The sequence below is a fragment of the Miscanthus floridulus genome, chromosome 17 (assembly GCF_019320115.1).
Source record: "Miscanthus floridulus cultivar M001 chromosome 17, ASM1932011v1, whole genome shotgun sequence".
In the NCBI taxonomy this organism is placed as follows: Eukaryota; Viridiplantae; Streptophyta; class Magnoliopsida; order Poales; family Poaceae; genus Miscanthus; species Miscanthus floridulus.
In genome coordinates this window covers 106,149,252-106,161,020 of record NC_089596.1, presented here as the reverse complement: position 1 = coordinate 106,161,020, position 11,769 = coordinate 106,149,252, and the positions used below count along the sequence as shown (strand labels likewise).

At 45.4% G+C, this 11,769-nt stretch overlaps 2 protein-coding genes and 1 long non-coding RNA gene across 3 annotated transcripts; 2 read left to right on the top strand and 1 right to left on the bottom strand.

Moving 5' to 3' along the window:
• Positions 1-550: 550 nt before the first annotated feature.
• Positions 551-1,505, bottom strand: LOC136514770 (uncharacterized). Its single transcript, XR_010773853.1, has 3 exons — positions 1,373-1,505; positions 970-1,106; positions 551-834 (listed from the first exon to the last, which is right to left on the bottom strand). It is a non-coding gene; the product is annotated as an uncharacterized lncRNA (long non-coding RNA).
• Positions 1,506-3,513: 2,008 nt separating this feature from the next.
• LOC136516630 (uncharacterized) lies at positions 3,514-6,380 on the top strand. Its single transcript, XM_066510082.1, has 6 exons — positions 3,514-3,717; positions 4,505-4,935; positions 5,045-5,097; positions 5,223-5,260; positions 5,347-5,761; positions 5,995-6,380. The coding sequence occupies exons 1-6, from the start codon at positions 3,644-3,646 to the stop codon at positions 6,136-6,138; spliced, it is 1,155 nt and encodes a 384-aa protein (XP_066366179.1). The 5' UTR covers positions 3,514-3,643; the 3' UTR covers positions 6,139-6,380.
• A 775-nt stretch (positions 6,381-7,155) lies between these two features.
• Positions 7,156-9,877, top strand: LOC136516631 (uncharacterized). The gene is made up of 4 exons (XM_066510083.1): positions 7,156-7,423; positions 7,893-8,111; positions 8,205-8,288; positions 8,711-9,877. Exons 2-4 carry the CDS (start codon positions 7,937-7,939, stop codon positions 9,472-9,474), a joined length of 1,023 nt encoding a protein of 340 aa, XP_066366180.1. The 5' UTR covers positions 7,156-7,423; positions 7,893-7,936; the 3' UTR covers positions 9,475-9,877.
• The last annotated feature ends 1,892 nt before the right edge of the window (positions 9,878-11,769 follow it).

Here is an 11,769-nt window from a genome sequence, read left to right as displayed (position 1 = left end):
AGTAATCCTTGTGTTTATTACTAGTACTAGTAGTATAGTGTATTTTACTAGCTACTGATATATGTAAGTTGGTTGTTTGTTTTCTTAGGCGTTAAGGTAGACTGTAGTCTGTCAGGGAAGAAATCAAGTTGAGTATGTACTGCTCCTGATAAGTGATGTTAGACAGCTAGTAGTAGCCAATTTGGATTTTGCTAGCGTACAACTGCTAGGAATAGCAGGTCGGTTTGCAAACCAACTATATACTGCTAAATATATATGTATCTATATGCAATCAATAGAATTAAGCCAGTTTGCTTCACAAAGTCTGAACCTATGTTCTAACCCCAGTGCCACCTACTTCCTTCTACTCATCCTTTAGCTGTTGCACAACTAACACTAAGCTATTGAAAGAAAGTAGAGAGGTCGATGCCTCGGATAGAATGTTCATCCAAATCCAGTTTTGTTGTCTCTCTCAGAAAAGCAACGTTGTGCTCAAAGTGTCTTTGGAAGCAGGATCTAATAGAAGGTTGAACCACGAACCTATATCTTCGATGTCAATACCGGCCTACATCAGGCTGCCCCTAATCGATAGTTCTCCGTGCCTACTGATAGTGAGCCTCTACAAATATATATGGCACTCGAGGATCGATAGTCCCATCTAATCGATAGAATTATGTGTCGATGCCAATGAGACACCATTTTTAATTCACTTTTGATCTCATGGAAAGCTTGATGCATCTCATCATTCCAAATATCAAAGATTTTGTCACTAACAACATCTGCTCCATCCAACACCTCACTAGGATCAAATACCTGATTAACAGCACCAATGGACCGATTTCACCTGAAACCAAACTATTGGGAAAAGGAAGGAGATGACAAACCAAACAAGCAGGTGACTCACGAGATAGAGAAACAGGATGACATAAAAGAAAAAGAACCAAGAACGGGTGACAGAAAGAAAGAATGGGGTGAGAGATCATCAGGTACCTAGTGTGAGCATCGTGACAACGATGCAGTGCTATAAGACCCTTGCCCCGGCATGGTTGCTGGTTGAGCCTCCACAGCTCTAGAACTCGAGGACTCTGTCCCCAGCATTTTAGGACGTGCTTCATGCCTCCTCACAGCTACAAGAATCAAGGTGAATCAATGCAAAGAAAACCAAGAGACCAAAATAATGGGAAAGAAGAGAAGATCAAGAACTCAATAAACCCTTTTTGCAAGAAGTAGTGAGTCAATCCAAAGAAAACCAAGAAGATCTCAAAACAACATGTAAGAAGAGAAAATAAAGAACGCATATCTGAGATGCCTTATAAGCCCCGGGCACTGAAATAGCCAAGAACGGGCAATAGAACAACCCAAAAGAACAAAAGAGCAGGGAATGTGTAGTCACCTTGCTGGGCATGAGGCATAGAAGTAGGTGTTGCGGCATCAATGTCATCGCCCGCCTTCACAGAGGAGTGTTGTGGCATAGTAGAGTCATCATGGGGTGCTGACATGGCCCCTTCAGCCACTGTGATCCTGTCTGAATGTTCCAGTGACCCAAAAGCGTCACTGCCGTCACCGTCACACATCATGTTTATCCGCTTCGAAGCAGCAAGCCTAAAATCGAATTCTTTCTGAATCCTTGCTTAACGAGAAGAGAAAGAGAAGAGAGGCACTAGAAGAGAAAGAACGAGTAGAGGGCAACCTGTCGTTGGGGAAGACGGGGTTATATAGCAGGAGGACCGGGCTGAGAGTGGGAGGGAATTTAGTCAGTCGGTTGGTTGGTTGCAATTGCGAATTGAGTCGCTTGGCCTAAGGCAAGCCAAAATACGGATGCACTGAAGTTCTCTATTGTTAGGATGTGAATGGTTCCATTTTAGGGAATTTTGTCCACTTTCTCTCATTTATTTATTTACCTTCTCATTTCTTGTTTCCAAGCCATGGGACTTAACTTTGCCCCTGCCCCTACCTCCCTTTTTTGGTCAGCTGCCCCCAATCTCTTTATTACCAAGCAGTGGGAACTTGTTATTTCCTTTTCCAAGCCATGATTCATGGTTTCACGCCAGGCGGCTATGCAACGGCCGTTACGGTAGGTCCATAGGCGCCGGACGGCCAGAGCGTGTGGTCCATGCGGCGGGAGGCGAGGGGCCACGACAATGGGGAACCGGCCGGCCGAGGCGCACGGGTGGAGGCGTCATCCGGGTGGGCACCTACTGCGGCCAGTGAGAACTCCACTTCGGAAAATCCTTTGCGAGAAACGCCTTTTATTTTGAGAAATGTTAAATGACACACAAGTGTTCCTCACCCTCTCAACACTCAATTCCTCTCCCTCTCCTTCTTCTCAATCTCTGGCCTCTCCCTCTCTTCTTCTCCAACTCTGACGGGCTTAGAAGGGTCTTTGGGAGGCATGCAGGACATGCGATGTTGACGGCAGAAGGGCAGCGTTAGAGTTCTACCGGCGGAGGAGGTGGCCAGGCCAAGTCAAGGTAGGGCACCCATGGCCATGGCAGCGGTGGCATGGAGGTAGAAGGAGGCCGCCGCGGGCGCGGTAGGGTCTGGCCGGTCCGGCGAGACCCTACTGCACCACGGCGGGATGGTGGGCGACGGGTGGCGGCGAAGCATCAAGAGGAGGAAGAAGATGGTGAAGAAAAAAAATCGGGAGTTAGAATTGGAAGAGCGTGAAATGCTCGATTGCTGCGTAGACAACTCCTTTGTTTATTTTAAGCCATTCGTACGTTTCCTCTGTTTCCTTCCCCATCTGGCCTCCATTTTCTTCCTTTCTAGTTTTTCCCGTGGACCATAATGATTAAAGCATCTCCAACAGTACTACCTAAAACACATTACCTATTTCTCTATTTGTGTAGCCACCCATTTTCATACTACCTATATTTTGCTCTCAACTCCAGCAGTACTACCTAAAACATAGCTCCTAAATTCATTCCAACAGTCCATGACAATTGGGACCCACGTGTCATCCTCTTCCTAGTCGCCATCGACGAACTCGGCCATCAATAGCTTGCCGCCAAGGAGGGAGTTGCTGGAAGTAGGTCCCGCCGGTGAGGGGAGTTGCCGGAGCGTCGCCGGGGAGCCATGCCTGGGAATCTCCATGGCTGGAACAGAGAGTCGCGCTGGATGAGGGCGCCACCGGGGAGGGTAGCCCGTCGTGCCGGTGACCGGAGTAGAGTCGCGCCATGGCCAGAGCAAAGAGCCGCGACGAGGACCGGAGCAGAGAGCCGTTGGGGAGGTCCGCTGCCAGGGAGGGCGGCCGTCGTGGAGGTCCGCTGCCGGGGAGGGCCGAGCGGGCCGGGAGGAAGACTGCAGGCGGCGGCATCGAGCAGTTCCGAGTGCGCGCGAGAGGAAAGAGAGGAAGGGAAAAATAGGTAGGCAGATTTGTTAGCCCAACAAATGTAGCTAGTGGGACGAGAAATTTATTGAAACAGATTTAGGTCGGAGTGTTTTTCTTTTTACCTTCGATACCTAAATATAGAATAAGTAGTATATTTAGATAGCCTGGACCTGTTCGGCAGGATTTCTCTTTTCCTCGGAAGACCTAGAGGAGCTATTCGCAGGAAGGAAAGTCGCACGAGCGCACACAGGATAAGGTCATCCGGCCTCCTCACTTGGTCAGGCCAGGCCACTTCACTCGCTGCCGGCAGCCGGCTGCTCGTCCCGTCCTCTCATGGTCTTCCTCGCCGGAGACAGCACGAAGCCTGGTCTTCCTCAAGCCATGGCCGCCGCTGTCCACTGTTCCAGGTAACGCCCCCCTCCCTCCTTTTGTGTTCCATCCTCTTGGACTTTCCCTTTGTCCTGCCCCTGCTAGTATTAGCCGTGGGAGCGTTTTCGTGGAATTTGCTGTGTTCGAATTGTTCGAATCGACCGGCATTATCTACGCGCCGTGGCCCCGGGTATTCGAATCCCTGACCACGGGCACGGGGGCACTCAGGACACAGGAGTCTGGAGTCAGGAGTGCTCGCGCCATTCCATTGCTGTCGCTGCTCGCCTGCTCCCATGGAGGTCCAGCCTGCTCGAGACCATGCAGGAGGTAGCTTTAGTACAGCCGGACAATAACGCGCATAGAGGTTGTGCAAACCTCAGTCTATGCAGTATACTAAATAAAAAGTTGCTCGGTGTTAGAGATGATATTTCGTACGTACTGAATTATGTGCAATTTTAATGTTTGTAGAATAGTACCATATACATATTGTTTTGAGCATGATACCATATACATATAGACACAATATTTCTGAGTGAGAAGTATGTAGGAATTTGAAAAATGGAAATGTATCCACGACAGGCTTCAATGTTCAAGCGTACCACTGCTCGGTTGATTGCGAATGCCAGAACTTGTTAATTCATTCAGCTGTGTCAAAGCTTAACATAAATTTAATTTCATGCAACCAGATGCTCTTACTATTTCACTCATCAAAAAAAAGGTGGCTCCAAGAAGAGGAGCATTGCTGAGTAATTAGCACTTTTTTAATCGATACGTTGTCCACTGTGAGCTAACCTCTGGTTCTCTGACCGAAAATGTTGTATACAGGGCATACGTTCCTGTGAGCTTTGTATATGGCTCTGGTACTTCTTCAAGAAGAAAATCATCTTGTAACAAGTGCTGTGCATTGGTGGACCTAACTCTACCACATAAAGAACTTCGGAAGTCAAGCCAATTAATTCAATATCGGGAGTTTCTTTTGCCCCAGTCATCCCTGAAAGAACTAGCTTGCCAACAATTGGCCCATGGAATGGATGAACAATGGTCCTATCATTCTTCTTACTCAGCCTCGGTTTCAAGTGGACAATATTCTGTGAAAAAGAGCTCTGTGAAGCAAGTTCAAGATCTCCGATCTTGTCAGCTACAAGGTGTTGCTTACTTCACAGATTTGTCGGAGAAAGAAATTGAGAGAAGACGGAAGATTGGTGCTGCGAACAAGGGGAAGGTTCCCTGGATAAAAGGCAGGAAATGGAGTGAAGGTATGGTCAGCCTTTCTCTGTTAATTATTGTGCCAGCACCAGCAGTATTACAGTTCAGTGCTGTGTCATGCCATTTTCTTTCAATGAGGGGTGTGCCATTCTCCTGCAGAGCACAAGAAGCTCATCAAGCAACGGACTGCTGAAGCTCTGAGAGACCCCAAGGTGATGTCATGTAAGAAACTTCCCTGGCTATTCTTGCATCAGTCCAAGAGCTGCTTTGCTGTGGATTGTGATCTATCTGGGGAAATTTAATTCAAATTCTCCCCTCTTCTTTTTTTAAAACCCAGGTTAGGAAGAAAATGTTAGGACATCGTCAGCTACATAGGTACAGAATGTTTTTGTTATTTAGATCAGTGGATGCATGTATAGCTCTTTGTATTCTGAAAGTTGCTATTCTTGATCTTGTTTCAGACAAACAAGCAAAGACAAAATAAGTGCCGCACTGAGGACGATCTGGGAGAGGCGGATAGTTTCTGTCCAATCAAGACAGAAGGTTCTGCGGATATGGTCAAATAGTATAGCTGAAGCAGCAAAGAATGGTGATCACAGCCAAAATAAGCTTGACTGGGACAGCTATGAAAGGATAAAGTCAAAGATGATATCTATGTTCCTGTGGAATGAAGAGAGGGGACGGATAATCAAGAAGCTTAAAAAGGCAGTGGCAAAAATAGCTGCCAAGAGGCTTCAAGCAGCAAGGAGAAGGAAAGAACAGGCCACAGGGACAAAGAAGTTGAAACCTGAGAAGATGTTGCTACAAAACTCAGACCGTCAACCAACAAGGGTGGTAGTATCTGCAAAGCCAAAGCTTAAGGAGAGACTAGCTAAGGTAAATGGCTGCAGCCCACAGTTGATCCGTTGCCAGATATTTTTGTCTTCTTATTATGTCTTTTAGACTCTAGTTTCACAAATCTCTCTCTTAACCAGTAAGTATTCTGATTTTTTTTTCTCCAAATAGAGTTGTTTGTGTCAGATAGGCTGCTATACTATTTAATTTCTATTTGTTTTTGTCATGACCTGACACTAACTTTGAAGTTCTTACTCTCCCTTGTCCATTTAAAGTGGCACGGTCGAAAAAAAGAGCTCGAAACTGTGATAAGTTCACGAGCAAGGAAAAGAGGATCGCAAAAGTTACCACGAAGGCAAATGGCAGCAGAAAGCCTCGAGGCTCCTTCAACTCCAGCTGCAGGAACATCTGTTATCTAGGGAGGATTTCCTTGCATTGACATGACTCGAGCTGCTTAGCAGCTGGGAGCTCGTGGTCACCGTATAGAGAAGCTCATGACCATACTGGGCATGGGGTTTTTGTCATTTAGTAATGGAAGTTTAAGTGACTGAACTTGTAGCATTTGCGAGCAGAGTGAACTGGTCGAGAGAACTGTGACTTGTGAGGCCATCTGATATTCTGATTCTGTATGTGATGATTTAATCGATCTGAATGAAGCATTTTGTTGCAGTCACTTTTGTTTGATAGCCTTCTGTCGAAGAAATATGTAACGTACTATGCTCCAATTCCCTCAAAAAAAAAACGTACTATGCTCCAAACGATGCTATATATCAAGAGAGTTTTTCTCCTGGGAAAAAAGGGCAAACCTTTTCCACTCGGAATCGAGTTTTTTTTTTCTTATCAAAATTTGGAATCAATTGAGCCTGTTTGGTTGTTGTAGTATTGAGAAACTGGTATTAAGAAATTACAGTTTTAGAATAGAACCTATAGACGTGTGAAACCATGGTTTAGATAAAAGAGACTATGTTTGGATGTAGTATTAAGAAACCATGGTTTAGATAAAAAGAGATTCTAACAGTGATATCAAGACATTAAAGTTTTAGAACCTGTAGAAGTGGCAAACTATGGTTTAGAAAAAAAAAAGATCCATAATGGAGTTTTTAAAACTCTAAAACGACTACAAATTGAGTAACACTATGATTTTATATAAAACCATAAAGCTTATTGCATCTGAGAACTTCATGTAGCTACAAAGCCAGAATATTTTGTAAACCACTGATACTTTTTCTAAAACTACTAAAATATTTGTATCCAAACTGAGTATTAGTTTTTTTTTTAGTGGACCAAACTGAGTATTAGGTGCTTGAGTGATTAGTCCTTCCTCGGCCACTGATCGGGCTATGGGCTTTTCGTACAGGCCGCAACGTGGGCCCAAATTCAAGCAGCCTCACTCCGCTTACTCGCTGTCTCTCACGCACGCCTCACGTGACCCCGAAATCCGAATCCCCCAGGCCCCAACCCTCACTCCGCTGGCGGCTGGCAGTCCACGCCAGGCGGCGGCGCGGCCAGTGGCCACGGCGGTCGTTGCGGCAGGGCCGTGGGCGCCGAAGCGTGCGGTCGACGCGGCGGGGGGCGAGGGACCGCGGCAACGGGGAACCAGCCGGCCAAACGGAGGGACTAGGGAGGCGCGCAGGTGGAGGCGGCGTCTTCCGGGCGGCCGGAGCGTGACCGGCCGGTGAGAACCCCACTTCGGCAGTTTCGCAGGTCCGTGCGCACGTTCTTATTTGGATTGGTGGCAATTAGGATGCAGTAACAGCTTGGCGGCAGTACGTATATGTGTTTTTGTTTTATCCTTTGCGACCTGTCCTTCCAAATTTGGGCGCCTTTAAAGGTTAATTAATCCATCCGTATGTTTTCAATTGGTAATCCAACTGTCCAGGGTCTTTCTGGGGAAAAAATCATGAATCATCCAATCGGACCCTCGTTATCATTTGATCAAACCCTTTTGATGCATTCAGTTCCTGTGTTTTTAGTCATTTCCACTTGTACTTATGAATTTAGTCGTCTCTTGAGCCATATCCACCCTTCATTCAGGACTTCAGATTATGTGTACCTCAAACATTCAAACCCGTACGATGCATATATGTGTTAGTGGATGCATCATTTCTTTCTCCTGCGTGAACTTGGGAACCGTGTTGCTTACCACATTGGTATCTTATCCATATATATGTAGGCGAATGTGCACACTAGTCTGAAAGAAAATCAGTGGTTCTTAAGATGAAGGCTAAGGCTAATGGGAGCATAAAGAAGGCAGGGAAGGGTGATCATGTCCATGGAGGGCCAAACTGGGTTCTTGTTGCAGGAGGCATTTTGCTCAGCACACTTTCAGTCAGACTTGGGTGCAGATTGAAGCAGATGTTTGAAACCAAGCAGCAAAACTCTTCTACCAAAGGTCTGTGTTTATCCATTTGGAGTGTGACCTGTCTCACTTTTGCATGTGCTTTAAAATGCTTTGCTGCCGAGTGCTGACTATGCGAAATTGCAGCCAAAAGAAGGCCTGGGGTATGTGAACTGCACTCCAACCTCTACAGGTTCAGTGACCAAACTAGCTGCCATTGTTACATGTCAGGTGATTTTCTGTACCTTTAGCATGTTCTGTTGTCTATAACCTGCTCATCAGAACCTTGCCCCTGTACACAGTGTTAATGTTTTTCATCTGAGATTAAATTGAGAGCTAGCATAATATACAAAACCGCTGTGTGCCTATAAAAAAACAACAGGAATTTAATGCTCCATTAAAGAATACTCCCTCCATTCCAAATTATGTCATTTCAACTTTCTTGGAGAGTCAAAGCATCTCAAGTTTGACCAAAATTAATCTAATGATATTTATTTGGTATCATAAATTTTGTTATTTTATTATATAAATTTGGTCAAACTTGAGATGCTTGGAATGACTTATAATTGGGGATGGAGGAAGTACCTTGCAGTAAAGTCACTGCAGATTCGCCACTGGGGGGAAAATTATTTATCCCTGGTTATGATATGCAGGGCATGCGGATGGTGAAGTGGAGCTCAAGCAAGCACCTTCAAGTCCTATATCCAAATCAAGTGAACCATCCAATCTTCTTGTGAAGGTGCCAACACCAGAATCAAGCAAAGAGAACAGTGGTATCATGTGGTCATCATCGCCTGACCGTCTTGAAGATCCTCGCAAAGCAACATTTCAGTACTCAAACTGCTCAGGCTCTCCCTCCATTTCAGAATCAGGATCCGACATTTATGGCAAGCGAGAGGTCATACAGAAGCTGAGGCAGCAGCTCAAGAGACGTGATGAGATGATCATGGAGATGCAAGCTCAGATCGCGGAGCTTAAGAACTCTCTGGCCATCCAGGCGACTGAGAACACTGGGTTGCAGTCCCAACTGGATGCCACAAACCGAGATCTGTTTGAATCAGAGAGGGAGGTTCAGCATCTAAGGAAGATCGTCGCAGATCATTGCGTTGCGGACTCACTCTCGCTTGATAAAGCTTTTCAAGCCGGACAGTGGCAGACAAATGGCACAAATGGGCATGCTAATGGTTATTCTGACAGCAGCGTGGATGACCATGAGGTGCACTGTAATGGTGTAGAGAAGAGGAAAGGAGAGGTAGAGAGGATGGAGATGCTAAGGAGAGAGGTGGGTGAGCTGAAGGAAGTTATCGAGGGGAAAGATTTCCTCCTCCAGAGCTACAAGGAGCAGAAGGTGGAGCTCTGCTCTAAGATCAGAGAACTGCAGGAGAAGCTGTCAGCACAAGTGCCGAACATCTTGTAGCAGTAGCACTCACAAAATGTTACCTTGCTACATGGACCAACGGTGGATCTCTGATACAATAAACAGGGCTTTGCGGAGGAAGTTCTCGACAGACATCACCAAAATCTTTGCTAGGGTCTTTGCAGAAAGTTAGATTGATTAGTTTTCTCATGTTTTAGCCACGATGTCAAGTTTCTCTCGTGTGTTTTTGCCCTCTCCTGCTAGGTGCTAGGAAGGGTTTATTTTTCGTCATTCGTTTGTTTTCAAGACCTAGGTAGTTCAATCAATGGTGAACTTGGTGCATAAGGTCTCTGTACAGTTTTTTGATTAGCAGACAGTTGTGAGCTGTGCCTCCTCGTGTGGTGAGAAATTTGCAATCAGGGAATGCAACTCTGCTGTTTTGCTTGATTGATGCATATGTGAATTCAGTTGTTTCGCCCCTTCCATTTTTAAGATTGCATACAGTAGAAAATTTCCGCATGGCAAGTCATGAGTAATTTCAGTCTTCTTGCTTGCTTGCCAAGCACCAATATGGCATTACATTATGCCACTGTGAGCAACATTGTCATGTCGCCATGCATGCATACACACACACACAAAAAAAAAGCATTTGAATTTTAGTGGTTGCATTCAAATCATACATGCCATGTCAGCCCATATTTTTGCCGTGATGCCATGACTGGCTCCTGAGATGCTGCTAGCTGAAAAAGTTTCTGTTTCTAGATGCCGCAGCACCAGCCCTCTCCGGTCGGGAACAAAGTAAAGTAAGCCAGCAGGGCATTCAGGCATGCAGCATGTGAAATTCTATCAAGCTAATGTGTGCTTTTTAGGGGTATTATTATTTGCGTCCACAAACACACACCATGGATTATTAGTAACATGACGCACAAGCACATTTTTAGTCGCCTTTCCTGCTGTATCATATCGTTTCAACGCTAGCTACTTATTACCCTTGCCAGTTCAGTAGTGCTGTTTGACCATCCTAGCTAATGGCACTGAGAGGTAGTACTTAGTAATCACTCCTAAGCTATTTCAATTCCCAGTGAACTGAATGAGTTAGTGATGAACTGAAAATGCATGCAAGAAAATTTTTATCTCCGGATGGCAGATGACCAATGATAGATGTAGTAGCTGGTGTTCCATTGGATCCCCTATTCCCTTCCTCTACTTGGACAGTTCTTGTTGGGACCCCAAAAAATCTACTGGCAGTACAGCCAAGCTGACTGCCATTTGAGTATATATATGATATTATTTGCTAGAGTGACACTCCAGACAACAGCTTGGGCTGGGAGCAATTCAGCATGCATGCAGTGCAACGCTGCTGGTGTCACTTGAGGTCAGCATGCCATGTAGCTGGGAGCCAAATCCTAAAATGTCAATGGTGTGACTGTGCAGTGGTTGGTTGGAGCATCACTCTCAGTCACAGGTCACAAAGTTCAGTGCTGTTTGACCATCCTAGCTAATGGCACAGAGAGACAGTACTTAATACTCCTAAGCTACTTCCCAGTGAACTCAACATGCATGTAAGAAAATTTTTTGGGGTCCATTGGACCCCCTTTAGCTACTTCCCAGTGAACTCAAAGTTCATGATCCATTGGATCCCCTTCCTCCTTGCACAGTTCTTGTTGGGACAAAAAAAAACTACTGACAGCTTGGGAGCAATCAGCGTATGCATGCAATGCAAGGCTGCTGGTGTCATTTGAGGTCAGCATGCCATGCAGCTGGGAGATCCTAAAAGCTAAGGTCAATGGTGTGCAGTGGTTGGTTGGAGTATGCATCACTCAGAGTCACAGGTCACAAAGAACAAGCAGCAGCACGTCTTGAGTTGGAAGGAATTGGAAGCAACAACGTGCTTCAGCTATCTATCCATGGCCTTTTAGCAGGTATCTTGTGGCTCAAAAACAAAAGCTGTGATGTGAAGCATGCATGAAGCATCTATCTACGATCTACCTATCCCATGCATGATCGAGAGAGAATGAGTGGATGATGAGAAAATAAATGTATGTGCATTTAGTAGGACAGGTGTGCTTTCAGCTACTTTCCTTCACTCTTTAGGCCCTGTTTAGTTGCCAAAAAATTTTGCATAGTAACTGTCACATCGAATCTTGCGGCATATGCATGGAGTACTAAATGTAGACGAAAAAAAAAACTAATTACACAGTTGGTCGAGAAATCGCGAGACGAAACTTTTGAACCTAATTAGTCCATAATTAGACACTAATTACCAAATACAAACGAAATGCTACAGTGAGCCAAAATCCAAAATTTTTTGGATCTAAACGCACCCTTAGCTGGGGTTCATCAGAATTGTTCCCC